At 28.8% G+C, this 15,181-nt stretch overlaps 2 protein-coding genes across 3 annotated transcripts; one reads left to right on the top strand and one right to left on the bottom strand.

Annotated features, from left to right (window-relative positions):
• LOC140918843 (uncharacterized) lies at nucleotides 1-2,816 on the top strand. The gene is made up of 5 exons (XM_073363642.1): nucleotides 1-365; nucleotides 843-1,070; nucleotides 1,271-1,628; nucleotides 1,747-2,183; nucleotides 2,480-2,816. Exons 1-5 carry the CDS (start codon nucleotides 1-3, stop codon nucleotides 2,814-2,816), a joined length of 1,725 nt encoding a protein of 574 aa, XP_073219743.1.
• Nucleotides 2,817-5,576: 2,760 nt separating this feature from the next.
• LOC101515290 (zinc finger protein WIP2-like) lies at nucleotides 5,577-10,977 on the bottom strand. Of its 2 annotated transcripts, XM_004510902.4 has the most exons (3): nucleotides 10,326-10,977; nucleotides 7,562-8,023; nucleotides 5,577-6,394 (listed from the first exon to the last, which is right to left on the bottom strand). In XM_004510902.4, the coding sequence occupies exons 1-2, from the start codon at nucleotides 10,929-10,931 to the stop codon at nucleotides 7,586-7,588; spliced, it is 1,044 nt and encodes a 347-aa protein (XP_004510959.1). In that variant the 5' UTR covers nucleotides 10,932-10,977; the 3' UTR covers nucleotides 5,577-6,394; nucleotides 7,562-7,585. The 2 variants fall into 2 exon arrangements, with proteins under 2 accessions (XP_004510959.1, XP_004510958.1); XM_004510901.3 differs by lacking the exon at nucleotides 5,577-6,394 and having other exon boundaries at nucleotides 7,185-8,023.
• Between the last annotated feature and the right edge of the window lie 4,204 nt (nucleotides 10,978-15,181).

Raw genomic sequence — 15,181 nt, 5'->3', positions numbered from 1 at the left:
ATGCGCATTCATGGTGAAAAAATGCAAGATGTCACCATAGCTGAAAAAATCTTAAGGTATTTAACTGAGCAATTCAATTACATTGTGTGTTCAATTGAAGAGTCCAAGGATACTCATACCTTGTATGTTGATGAACTTCAAAGTTTATTGATAGTTCATGAGCAAAAATTCCACAAGAGTCGTGGAGAGGAACAAGCCTTACAAGTTACCATCCAAGAAAATGGTGAGTTTGGAGGAAAAACAAATGAGGCTTCAGAGGAAGAGGGAGAGGAAGACATAATCGGGATACACTTGAATATTTCAAATGTCACCATATTGTCCACTACAAGAATGAATACCCTGGATGAGATAAAGAAGCTAATTATGCAAAATTCAATGAAGATGAACCTATGTTACTAATGGCACATGCTGATTCACAAGAAAAGGAAAAAGATGATGCTTGGTTCTTAGATTCTGGACGCTCTAATCATATGAGTGAAAACAAAACTTGACGAAAATTGCAAGCAAGTAGTCAAGCTTGACAATAATTCAAAGATAGAAGTTGCAGGAAAAGGCAGGATCAAGCTTAAGATAAATGAAGTAGTTTATCTCATTCAAGATGTGTATTTTTTGTCTGACCTCAAGAACAATCTCTTGAGCATATGACAATTGCAAGAAAAGGGGATGATTGTGATGTTCAAAGCTAGTAGTTGCAAGATCTACCATCCTAACAAGGGGCTAAATAATCTTGAAACTTATATGGCACCAAATAGAATGTTTAAGCTGCTTATAAAAAATGCTCATGATGATGATGCATGTTTTCAAAATGTGAGTGAAGATTAATCATACATGTGGCATTGCAGATATGGACATCTAAGTCTCAAAGGGCTTCAGGTCTTGGAGAATAAAGAAATGGTGAAGGGACTGCCACATTTATCTAGTACAATCGAAGTATGTACCAATTGTATGAAAGGAAATCAACATAGGGATTCCATTCCAAAGAAAAGTCAATGGAGAGTAAAAGAAAAGTTGGAGCTGATTCATGCTGATATATGTGGGCCAATTACTCCTGCATCAAACAACAATGAGAGGTATGTTTTATGTCTCATATATGATATTTCTAGAAAGGCACGGACCTATTTCTTAGCTAAAAAATTAGAAGCTTTCTATGAATTTAAATGTTTCAAGAGCATGGTTGAGAAAGAAACAAATTTCAAAATTAAATGTCTTAGAATTGATAGAGGTGGAGAGTTTACATCCATCAGCTTCAACATGTTTTGTCTGGAAGCAGGGATAAAAAGACAACTTACCACTGTCTATACTCCCCAAAAAATGGAGTGGCAGAAAGAAAAAATAGGACAATCATTAACATGGTGAGATCATTACTATGTGGAAAGGGAGTTCCTATAACTTTTTGGCCAGAAGCTATTAATTGGAGCATATACATTTTGAATAGATCTCCAACATTGGATGTGAAAAACAAAACCTCAGAAGAGGCTTGGAGTGACTGTAAACCCTCAGTGTCATATATCAAAATATTTGGATGCATAGGCCATGTGCATATTCCAGATGCCAAAAGGACAAAGTTAGAAAACAAAAGCTGCAAATGCATCTTACTTGGTACTAGTGATGAATCAAAAGGCTACAGGGTTTTTGATCCAATTGAAAAAAAAAATATTCGTATGCAGGGATGTGGTGTTTGAAGAAAATGAGCAATGTAAATGAGATTAGAAATATAAAGAAGAGATTGGTGTGAATCTGGACTAGGGAGAGACTGACTCGGACTTGGAAACAAAAAGTGATAGTGACACAAGTGAAGGAGAATCATTGGAAATTAATGTAGAAGAATTTGAACATAATGTTGCAGAAAATCATGAGTTGAATAAGAATGCAAGCAGAGTCAGGAGACCTTCAATATGGCTAAATGATTATGAGAATGGTCAAGGACTTTTAGAAGAAGAAGAAGAAGCTAATATGGCAGACATAGATAATGCAAATCTATATTGTTATGAAGCAGTTGTGAACAATGCCAAGTGGAGGCAAGCCATGGATGTTGAAATAACAGCAATTGAAAACAACAAGACACGAGCGTTGACAAATTTACCAAAAGGCTCTAAGAAGATAGGGGATAAATTAACCTATAAAACCAAACTGAATGAGCTTGGTCAACTAGACAAATATAAGGCAAGATTGGGGGCAAAAAGGTATGTTCAACAAAAAGGAATTGACTACACAAAAGTATTTGCTTATGTCAGCAAATTTGATACTATAAGGATGATTGTTGCATTGACAACTCAAAAAGGATGAAGTCTTTATCAACTAGATGCCAAATCAATATTTCTTTATGTATATTTAGTAGAAGAAGTGTATATGGAACAACCAAAAGGATACATAAAGAGAGGATGTGAAGACAAGGTGTACAAATTGCATAAAGCCTTATATGGTTTGAAGCAAGCTCCAAGGGCTTAGTTTAGTATAATTGAAGCCTATTTCATTCAAGAAAGTTTCAAGCTAGCAAAAGTGAGAAAACTTTGTTTCTAAAGCATGACAACAATGGAGGGATACTAATTGTGAGTATTTATGTAGATGACTTGATCTACACGGGAAATAATGAGAAAATGAGGATTGAATTAAGAAACTCTATGAAAAAGGAATTTGCTACGATTGACTTAGGAAAAATGAAGTATTTTCTTGGAATGGAAGTAATTCAAGGAGTTAAAGGTGTATACTTTAATCAAAGAAAATATGCAATCGAGAAACTAGAAAGGTTTGATATGTCCAACATCAATGCAGTAAAGGTCCCTATAGTTCCAAGTTCAAAGATTGACAATGATTAGCAAGGAAACAAAGTGGACAACACCAGTTACAAGTAACTAGTTGGGTGCCTTATTTATATGACAACTGCAAAGTCTGTCATGATGTATGCAGTCAGCCTCATAAGTACATATATGAGCAATCCTACAAAAATTCATCTTCAAGCGTCAAAGATAATTTTAAGATATCGACAAGGCAATGATTATTCAGGTGACTTGGAAGATAGGAAAAAAAAACCTCTAGTTATGTATTTCTGCTGAGCAGTGGTGTTCTGGCATGGTCTTCTAAAAAGCAGCCCATTGTCACCTTGCTAGACACTGAAGCTGAGTTTGTGGCTGCTGAAGTAGCAATATGTCAAGTTGTATGGATGAAAAAAATTCTAAAGGAGCTGGGACAGAATCAAGAGGACATAATTACTATATTGTGTGACAATAGTTCCCCGATAAAGCTGTCAAAATATCCTATTATCCATGGAAGAAGTAAGCACATTGATGTCATATATCATCACCTTAGGGAGCTGGTCAAGACAGGCATTATCGACATGACTTACTTTGGCATCAAGGATCGAGTTGCAGACTTACTAACTAAGCCATTGTGCGTTAAGAGTTTTTTGAAACTCAAGGATCGACTTGGAGTGTGTGAAGTTCTAAATGTAAAATAATTTGATTTGTTTTATACGCAATTAGTTTAAGAGAGGAAATGTTAAGTGTAATTAGCTCAAGTCAAGTTAGTTAATTACTTAGCATTAGTTACTTGTAGTAATACAATTATTTTTTTTTTATAAGTTGAGTTAGTTACAATTTATAACTGAATATTTACGTGACTATATAGGTCATGGTATACAATCAATAAACTAAAGATCATTCTTGTCTCATTGAAGATGATTCTTGCCTTATTCTTCTTTTAACGTCCATAGTTTCCAAACACCCATACCTTGTGTATCACAAACCTTCATTTTAATTACCTGATAATTTTTTAATGAAATATTTAGTCTAACTGCTATCTCTTATTTAAACTTTTATTTTATTACAACTTTGAGTGATCGGCAAAGAAACAAAGTTGACCAATATATTATTTGTTTTTAAGATTAAGAGGTACATTATTTATTGTGATGCACTAAAAGCATTCGAAACTTAACCTCTGTTTGATAAAAAAAAAAAAAAGTAGATTATGACATATAAGTTGGATTTAGACTTAAAATGTTTCACAAGTGTAAAACGCTATAGCAATGAATTACTTAATTAAAATGTTTTATATCTTAAAAAGTAAAAAAATACAATTTAAATAAAATTATAATTTAAATTATTATAAACATTAAAAAAACTTCAACATATTTTAATCAAAGCAATACTTTGGAATTTGTTTTAACTTTCTATTAAGCTGATCATAATCTTGATAATCAAGAGTATAGTTTAGAGGTAACTAAAGTTTAACAAAAAAAAATTATTCTAATTAGAATTAGAATTTGAATTCATATTAAAGACAAATTAAAATAAAAAAAAATACAAAGCTAAAGGAATATTTTGACGCATACAAACTCCGGAAATATCATTAAAAAAATACCTTTAATTGGAGCTTTTTACGAGGATGCTCCATGATACATAAATCAAAAGACTATAAAGTTAAACTAAAATTAGCAAGCCAATCAAAAGCTCAATTTCTTTCGTGCCAGATGTTGTTGATCTCAACTTGCTAATCCATATTCTGTAGTTCACGAATGCGACAAATAAGAGTTGAGATATTTCCATTGATTTTGCAGTTACTAGTTACCATGTTAACTAAAACTTTAGAATCACTCTCCACTTGAAGATGAGTAATCCCTTTGTCGACGAGTCACTTCCATACCCATCTACATACCCTACATCTCAGCATGTAGGGCACCACAAGCCTCAATTTTCCACACATAACTGATTATATACTTCCTAATATTGTCGCGAAGAAGCCCTCTACATCCGAAAAGATTGATCGAGCTTTTGTGTCCTCTATCTCTGTTGAGTTTGATCCATCCATCTTCTAGTTAACGAAGAAAATTATTTGTGGAGGCTTTGTTGTCAAGTGAGGAACTTTGCATCTCCCTATATCCTTTGTCATTTTGATAATCTCATAAATTGGATTATTTCAAACAATAAAACCCATCATCAAATATATATTTTTGTTCCTTCACGTCCATAGTCGCTAAACTAGCATAAATATCATTTGCCACTTGTTATTGTGTAGTCCTCTTTCCTTATGCTAGAGGTCTTAAAAAATCTATAAATCAAAGTAAAAAAAGTAAAATTCAAATTCGTATTCTACCATACAATTTGTCACTTATTAGTATTTATTAACTATTTGATCTCCTTTGGATATGCAATGAGTTGCAAGAAGATACATATTCAAATTGAAGTCAATATTCAAGAATGCTGGTCTTGTCTTCGGTTATTGATACTATATTTGTATTTAATTTTCCAATGTGTGATGGTCTTAGTTTAACTAATAGATTATGTTAAAAAGTGTTTTTATATACCTGTTAAAGTAGATTATGACATATAAGTTGGATTTAGACTTAAAATGTTTCACAAGTGTAAAACGCTATAGCAATGAATTACTTAATTAAAATGTTTTATATCTTAAAAAGTAAAAAAATACAATTTAAATAAAATTATAATTTAAATTATTATAAACATTAAAAAAACTTCAACATATTTTAATCAAAGCAATACTTTGGAATTTGTTTTAACTTTCTATTAAGCTGATCATAATCTTGATAATCAAGAGTATAGTTTAGAGGTAACTAAAGTTTAACAAAAAAAAATTATTCTAATTAGAATTAGAATTTGAATTCATATTAAAGACAAATTAAAATAAAAAAAAATACAAAGCTAAAGGAATATTTTGACGCATACAAACTCCGGAAATATCATTAAAAAAATACCTTTAATTGGAGCTTTTTACGAGGATGCTCCATGATACATAAATCAAAAGACTATAAAGTTAAACTAAAATTAGCAAGCCAATCAAAAGCTCAATTTCTTTCGTGCCAGATGTTGTTGATCTCAACTTGCTAATCCATATTCTGTAGTTCACGAATGCGACAAATAAGAGTTGAGATATTTCCATTGATTTTGCAGTTACTAGTTACCATGTTAACTAAAACTTTAGAATCACTCTCCACTTGAAGATGAGTAATCCCTTTGTCGACGAGTCACTTCCATACCCATCTACATACCCTACATCTCAGCATGTAGGGCACCACAAGCCTCAATTTTCCACACATAACTGATTATATACTTCCTAATATTGTCGCGAAGAAGCCCTCTACATCCGAAAAGATTGATCGAGCTTTTGTGTCCTCTATCTCTGTTGAGTTTGATCCATCCATCTTCTAGTTAACGAAGAAAATTATTTGTGGAGGCTTTGTTGTCAAGTGAGGAACTTTGCATCTCCCTATATCCTTTGTCATTTTGATAATCTCATAAATTGGATTATTTCAAACAATAAAACCCATCATCAAATATATATTTTTGTTCCTTCACGTCCATAGTCGCTAAACTAGCATAAATATCATTTGCCACTTGTTATTGTGTAGTCCTCTTTCCTTATGCTAGAGGTCTTAAAAAATCTATAAATCAAAGTAAAAAAAGTAAAATTCAAATTCGTATTCTACCATACAATTTGTCACTTATTAGTATTTATTAACTATTTGATCTCCTTTGGATATGCAATGAGTTGCAAGAAGATACATATTCAAATTGAAGTCAATATTCAAGAATGCTGGTCTTGTCTTCGGTTATTGATACTATATTTGTATTTAATTTTCCAATGTGTGATGGTCTTAGTTTAACTAATAGATTATGTTAAAAAGTGTTTTTATATACCTGTTAAAAAATTAAAAAAAGAAAAGTAAAATAAATATGTAATATAAAAAATGTATTTTTTATTATTTTAAAATATTTAACAATTGTTAAAAATAATATATTTTTCTTCTTTAACAAGTGCAGCTCTAAAAACATTTATTAACATTTCTGATAATTACATAGCAAGAATATATATATGAAAGAAAAAAAACAATATTTGTTTTGTAAGTACACTACCAACTATTATATGCTATTATAATTAATATGATATTATTATATTCTCCTCTCCATAAAGTGTTACCCCTCAATTGAGGCCTATATTGATATTGATCTCATAAAACAAAAGCAGTACAAAAGGGTGACTTTGCTCATTGGAATTCAACCACAAAACCCTAGATACATCACTGTTTACAGCCACACAGTACGTATTATTATAAATACATTTTTCAGAATGACTGCATTAATTATAGTCAAACTTGGTCATAGGAATACATGAAGATTTATGCTATAATTTACATGAACTGTAGATTTATTCTCAAGAAAATAAAAAAACACTTAAAATTTAAACCTAATTTATTTTAAAGAAGTAAAATCTTAATCAAAATAGTACATATTACATTCAAGTTGAGAAGTGCTACATTATTATAATTTATGAACAACTTAAACACAAATGAAAAGATCAACACCAAAATCATTTATATATATATTGACAACTTAACTATATTAATATGATTTTAAATTGTAGTCGCAGTTACGTTGTCAATTTTTATATTATGGTAAAATTTAGAAAAATGCGACCAACGTTGTCGAAAGCAGTAGCGAAACCATTGTTGACACCTCAAAATCTGTAATGTTGCGGTGACAAATATGATCGTTGACTACAATTTAAAACCATTGACATCTGAAGGTGAACTTGGATAAGAATTTGGTACCTTAGTTTTTATTTTCCAACCTTTTCACACGGAACTTCCACCATCATGTTCAATTTCTGAACCTACTTCATCTTCTTCTTGCAAACAATCAATACCAAAAGCACCATGACCATAACCAAAGGCTTTAATATGATCTTTTAAAGACCTTTTATGTTTGAAATCTGATCCACATAAACAATACCAAATTTTTCCACAATTCTTTTCATGTGTTCTCCAATCACCTTTCACTGCAAATGATTTTCCACATTTTCTACACATGTAAGGTTTTATACCATGCTTTCTCTTATAATGTGTTTGAAGAGTTCTAAAATCTTTGAGAGGCTTTGCTCTAGGGTGATCAATGTTGTGTTTGCAACCTTGTGCACAACAAAAACATGGTAGCCTTAACATAGCTGTTGGTTGTGTTCCTTTTAGTGAATCAGGCCCCTTTCTGTATTGAGATCCATGTCCCCACATATGCATCTGAAAATCCATAAAATAATACACTCTTTAACATTTAATTATTGAAAGAGGACCTCTTTTGATACTGTCAAAATTAAATCACATATAGTTAAATGATATGTCATCTATATATCAAAATTCTTAATTTTGTCAATTTTAGTAGATACTATAGTAATATATACATGAACAAATAAAAAAAATTATTGATAAAAAAATTCATAGTACTGATACACACTCTGATTTTGATTATATCGTAGAATTTGTCTTATTAAAATATTTGGTTACAAAAATTAAATACTAAAAATTTAAAATTTATGTCAAAAGTTAATGACAAGAAAAATGTAATCCTTCTCTAATAATTTTCTCCTCACAAAATAAAACCATGAATTTATTGATGAATTTTATCATTTTATGTCACTAATTTTTGTCATCAGTTTATTATTTCAAGAAATGATTTAACTAAAAATGAAAGAATTTTTTTTAATAAAAAACTAGAATTCAAAGAAGTAACTATATAAATTATTTATACTAGTTTTTTTAATGGATTTCTTTTCTTTTTAATTAAAGGTCTTTTTTTTATAACCAAATGTATTACTGGGATTTACCTAGAATTGAAAGAAATGACTACATATATAATGTATATGTACTAAAGTACCATTTTTAGATGGGTTGATCCTTCAGACTTGTGATTCTCTGTTATGAAATAGTATATTAAATAAAGGGCCAAATTTTCATTCAATAAGTTTATCATATGGAACTAATGTACACATTTGGAAACTATGCAAAAACAAAAATTTTGCTAAAGGAGAAATTAATTAAGAAGAGTGTATATGTATATTTGAGTTTTTTTTTCTTCTTTGGATAGGTTCCCTCCATTGCAGTTAATCTTATTCGAGGTGCGTCGGTTATTAAATGTGAATACTTCTCCTAGTGGAGATTCGAACTCGAGTTTATTACGTTGTGGTTATCTAGTCCCTTCTACTAGATTCAACCCTAGTTAGTATGTATATTTGAGTTTTAATGAAGATAAACATAAAAAAACTACTACTCTTAAATAAAATATAAATAAAAAGAATAATTAAAAAATTAATATATCTAATTTTAAATTAAGATATTGATATATCGACTTTTCAATTACGTTTTTTGTTTATATTTCATAATAGATGTCTTACTTATTAAAAAAAAAACTAAAAAAACTATCTAATGATTACCATAAATTTAAAGACTGACACAAAAACAACAAGTATTTTTAGGTTCTCCTTCATATTCATGTGCTAATTTGGAAAAATTTGAGTAAAAAAATAATTAAAAAACAGGTTATAAAATTTAAAAGGTGATTAACATAATCTATTTTCCATCAAAGGTTTTAATTATATTTATAATTTCCACAATATAACATAAAGACAAGTTAGCAGTAACCAAAATTTAGCACAATTTGTTCAGATATAAAACAAGTTTTCTAAATTAAACTTATATATAGGTTATAAGGGATTGGTTCTTTATTGCTGAGATATGAATGAAAGGTTCCAAATATGATCTTAACAGTTTTTGTGATGAAAAAACATCTGAATATTGAAAAAACATTGTTAGTATTAATACTTTCATTTTCTTCATTCATTTGCAGCACTGGTGAAGCACAGTTATCAAAACTTGAAGAATAGTTTTAACTTTTTGAGTTTTTATAGAAAACAGAACTATTGAATTTATTAAAGTGCACTGTGGAGTCTGAGATCAAACAGTCAACTTCAGATTATGAAACTAAGAAAGAAAAAAGAAAACAAAAGTAGACCATGCAAAAGGGATGTAGACAGAAAAACCATAATGATCATGAATGTATAAAGAGAAAATAAACATTTATTCTTTTTTTAATGAAAAAAACTAAAAATTAGGGGCAAAAGCAAAATTATAAAGAGAACAAGATAAAACACAAGTGCATGTTGGAAATAACACTTAGATTTACAAAATTTTACTCTAATTGTTATTTTGTCGAACCTTTATAGTATAGTTTTTATTAAAATTTAAACGGTTCTTTGTAATTTTGTAAAATTCATTTTTAGATTTTGAAATTGAAATCTAACTTTGATTTATCTTTTGATGTTAGATTTTTTGTTGAACATCTAGAACGTGACTCAACTAATTTAATAGTGGTGATTTAATAACAATAGATCAATAGATCTTGATATTAATATTATATTTTTATATTAAAATAACTTATTTAAAATTGAAAATTTCAAAGCTCACCGTCAATTTAAACAAACAAACACGAAGTAAAATAATTATGAAAATTTAAAGGTTAGATTTCACTATCAAAGTGTGGTAGTACCTGAAGATTGTTGTATCTGTTGAAAGTTTTAGAACACACAGGACATGAGAATTGAGTAGGACCAATGAGAATTTGAGAAGGGGTTGGAATCCAATACTGACCCTTGTTCAATCTTTCCAAAGGGTGTTCAGAAACCATATTAAGTTCTTCTTTTTCAGCCATTTCTATACAATTTGAGACCATCCTTGAACCAAGATCACAAGAACTATTACTCATTCTAGGAAGCCCTATTTGTAGGGCAACAGTAACACTTTCATCATCATTAATATCATCATGATCATGATCATCTTCTTCCTCTTCTAATGTAGTAGTACTATTAATGTTTGAGGGTTCATGATTTTCTTGTTGGTGATTTTTTAGGCTTAATTTGTTAATAAGAGGAAGGGCTTCTCTAAGAGGAGGAGAAGGAGGGTTTAGGGTAGAAGATGAGGCTTGATGCTGAAATTGAATTTGATACATGTTGTTTGAGTTATGAAGAAAAGGGTAATTAGAGGATGATGATAACATGTTGGTTTGATTTGAAGAAGAAGAAGAAGAAGAAGAGTGAGGATTGAGGAGCATGAAGTTGTACCATTCATCAAAAAAGTTAGATTGAGGATCTGTCATAGTGTGAATGTTTGATATGTTGTTGTAAAGGCTATTTTGGTGATGGTTGATTTATATATAGGATTTTTTTTAATGATATTAAGGGATTTTATTTCAAGGTGGACCTTCTTATTTTTAACAAAATATTTAATTTCTTCTATTATTTATAATAATTTTTATTATTAAATATATTAAGGAATTTAAGGATTCCCTTTTGAGAAATGATATTACAAAAAAACCAATATATAAATATATATTATGTGCATGTTGATGTGAGAGAGAGAGAGAGGATATTATTATGTGGGAGAATGGAGAGCCATAAGTTGTTTTAAGTAAGTTTGAAAGGTAAAAGAATAAAGCAAAAAAAAAAGGATTGGAAAGTCAAGAAATTACCCTCTGCAAGGCATTAAGAGAAATTAAAGGCGAAAAGGAAAGGCAAAGGTATAGAGTCAGAGATTAGACATGCAGGTTGTCTCCAAGTTAAGACTTTTTATTTCACCATTCCTTACTATTTCAGTTGTGTTCTAAGTAACTATAACTAAATTCATTTATAATATAAATGTATTTTTTTTTTATAAATTATTATAAAATTCTACACACTTTTATGCCATTAATCTCTTTTTATTATATCATTTTTCTTCCCTCATTTTTAAAGAGAGATATAAACATAAACAACATAAAAATAATTTTTGTACATTTTATTTACACATAAGATATATGCTTGTCTCTTTATCTCTTTTATAACATGATGAAAAAAAATGAAAGACTAAAAGGAAAAGATCCAAATAAAAAAGTAAAAATAGAAATTTTATATTGAAAATAATAATTTTTAAATTTGTAAAAAATTAAATATTAATACACCAATTTCCATGCCAAGGTCATTTTTTTAGCATTTTCTTTGTGTTATTTACTTATGTTTATTATTATAATGTTTTTTATACTGTTGTGAAACATGTACAAATTTAAAAAATTGTTAGAAAATAAATTATACATTATTATTTTAACTTTACCATCTCAGTTTGTTTTACCATAAAGAACCATTTTTCTTCACACAAGTTTGTCATTGTTCATTCTCTACAATGTTATGCTAGCTATTTCGCACTATTCTTCCATTCCTCTTGTTCGTTGTGTTGATTGTTTCATTCTTCCTTCATTACGACTTTGTTTCCATATTCTGGATTATTCAACGATGTTGATGTGATCATATTACTTTATCTCATTTTTTTGGATACTTTTTTTGTAATTGGAAATGATTATGTGCTTGTTTAACTATTGATAATACAAATTTACTATATATGTCACCATTATGATTTTGATGTTATTGCTTTGTGCAAGTTATTGGGCTATGTGGTTCTCTAAACAAGTTTTGCTATATGCGCTTATATACTAAAACTACAAATTTAAGTCTTTTGGAGACTAAACACGCGAGAGAAAAATAGTTAAATATTCTAAGATGATATTACATTTGAATTTAAAATTTTAAAACAATAAATATATGAGTCATCTCTTGTAAATAAAATATTTTTATCAAATTATGCAATCTCGTTAAAGTTAATTATGTAAGATTTTTTCTTGTCTCAAGATCATTACACTAAAAATACAAAGTATAATATTTCTTTAAGAGAAATAGTAAAACCACTCTCTAATTCTTTTGTCACTAAATTTAGTGACCAATTCTCTAAATTTTCTAGCTAATTAAGGAGTTAACAAAATCAATATAATGAGAGTAAAAAAAAATCATAATTTTATATAAATGTATTTGAGTTTATCAAACTAATTTTTTTATTTTATTTTTTCCATTACTATCTATTTATTTATTTTTTTTTTTGAGAATATCGTTATTCATTATTTCATTTCATACAACCTTCAATCATAATATATACGTCAATTTCCTTGGGTGGGAATGTTTAGTGATTGTTACACTTTGCACACATTAATTAATGATCCTACTAATTACCCTTTTTTCTTTCATATACTATTTGCCTTATCCAGTTATCCGTCAAAAAAATATCAAATGCACACGTAATTGGTTTTTGGTATTATGAGTTTGGTTTTATTAATCATTCTAAAATATGCTTGTTTCTTACTCTAAACAATTTTGTTTGGCATTTAGTATGGTCTAAGTCATGCGCATGAACAATTTGTGTTAGACAATAAATTTAACATAAACTATTAGTTCCTTCAGCAAAAAAATAATAATTAACTATATAGTAATAGGATAAACAGTGATTTTTTTTTTTCTTCCAAAAGAAGGCTGATAAATATTTTTTCTAAATGTGGAAAATTCTTTAGTATTCATGAGAAAAGATAAAATAATTTAAAATACTCTAATTATAATAAAATATAAAAGAATAATATAATTTAAAAAAATTGATTGTTGGATAGTATATCGATAAAAACTTTAAGATATTATTATTGATTGATTGCTAGGGAGAGTTGTAACACCCATGGACATGGCCCCCTCTCTGAAAGAAGACAGGTGTGTTTAAAAACCTCGATTTGGTGATGGTCAATGTATGTTACAGTCCTCCTTTTCAAAGTTGGAACTCTTTGTTCTTGTCAAGCAATAGAAGAATTTAATTAGCAACATCCAAAAATCATTATTTTTGCTTGATAGGATTTAAATTCGAGTTAATTTGTTTAAAAGGAACATAATTGCAGCTCCATTTAATTAATTAGTATATCGTATTAAATTTCGGTCGTAGTTGGTGACTAATTATGTAAAAAAAAGCATTTACAACCTGAATTTACTATATTATAGAGATTTTAAAATCTATAATATTAATAAATACATTACGACTGTGGACCATTATTTAAACCATTAGTCGTATCGTATCACTTGTATTTTTTGTGGAGTAGAGTCGGTTTAATTTCTCTGTTTTTGTACAGCTAATTGTGTTTAGTTGGCTTAATTTTGTCATCATTATACTATCTAATTTATTTCATATATATATTCTATTTTTTGTGCTACTAAAGTAGGGGTCCGAGGTAATGTATGGCTATAATTTGATACTCAGTTTTATGGGTTCTTTGGAAGGTTTGTAATTGATGTATTTTCTCCAATAAATTGTCCGTAAATTTTGGGTCCATTATGAATCTTATTAAGCTAGGTCATGGTAATGACTTATGGTTAAAGCTCTATTTGTTTAAAATCAACATGTAATTAATTAACAGGTAAGTAAGCTGATACTTGATGTATTGATAGTATATTAATTAGTTAGTAGATTATAATTGATAATAAATAAATTAATTGAAGTGTTTAATAAATTAACTATTAAATTAACTTAAAAATATAAAATAAAATAAATGATATTTTTAATTAATAATAAAACTATTGTAGTATAAAATATTTTGAATTTATTAATTTAATAAGGGTACAATTGACAAAAAAGATAAAGTCAATCTATAAACTTAAAAGCTAAGTAAAGTACTATATGAAAAATCGTCATAAGTAAGCTCGTGACACAATGGCTTTTACCAAACAAGTTTTTTTCCTCAAATGAGCTTATAAGCTATATATAGGCTATAAACTAGCTTATTTATCTTGCCAAATGGATTCTAAGTCTAAGGCAGCACACTCCTTATTTTTCAAATGGTTTAGAAACCTTGTTTTAGTTAGCTACTACATTTTTTTTCCTCCTTTCGATATGTGTTCATAGTGTGCCAAGTATGAGTTAGAATCTCACAATAGAAGGTAGTGGAATTTTAATTGAGCAACATATAAATTAAAAGACTCATATATTCAACGTGTTAAAATTTTAGATAAATATATTGTGTCTAATCCATATTTTTTGTAAGGGTTAAAGTATCCATTTTACTTTTTTTCAATAATATGATTGCTTATAAAAAAAATTGTGTCTAATACACTTGAGTGGTTAGGGTTCTTTGAATTTGTGTTGGATTTTGCTTTGAATGACTGAAAATTTGACTAAAATTCTTTTATACTTTCCAAACAACACATCATCGCACAATGATATCATTGTGTCGTACAATGCAACATTTTCATGTCTTCAATTGAAACAAGTTTGCAACTGCTAAGCAAAACAATGAGATGTCCTCCCAATTGCACAACCTCGTACGAAGAATCCAAGATCGCAATGCAAACTAGTTCAAAATTGGTTGGTTCACTTCATTCATTTCTAAATCTAAACAGTTCCCTTAACCAAATTCTAGTCTCACATGTAGCCTTTCAACTCAACACATTCTAACTAATTATCTAGCACAAAATCCATTCTAGTATAATCCTATGAAACAAAATGTTACATATTTTA

This window comes from Cicer arietinum, chromosome 7 (assembly GCF_000331145.2).
Source record: "Cicer arietinum cultivar CDC Frontier isolate Library 1 chromosome 7, Cicar.CDCFrontier_v2.0, whole genome shotgun sequence".
NCBI lineage: Eukaryota > Viridiplantae > Streptophyta > Magnoliopsida > Fabales > Fabaceae > Cicer > Cicer arietinum.
This window is presented reverse-complemented; position numbering and strand designations above follow the sequence as displayed.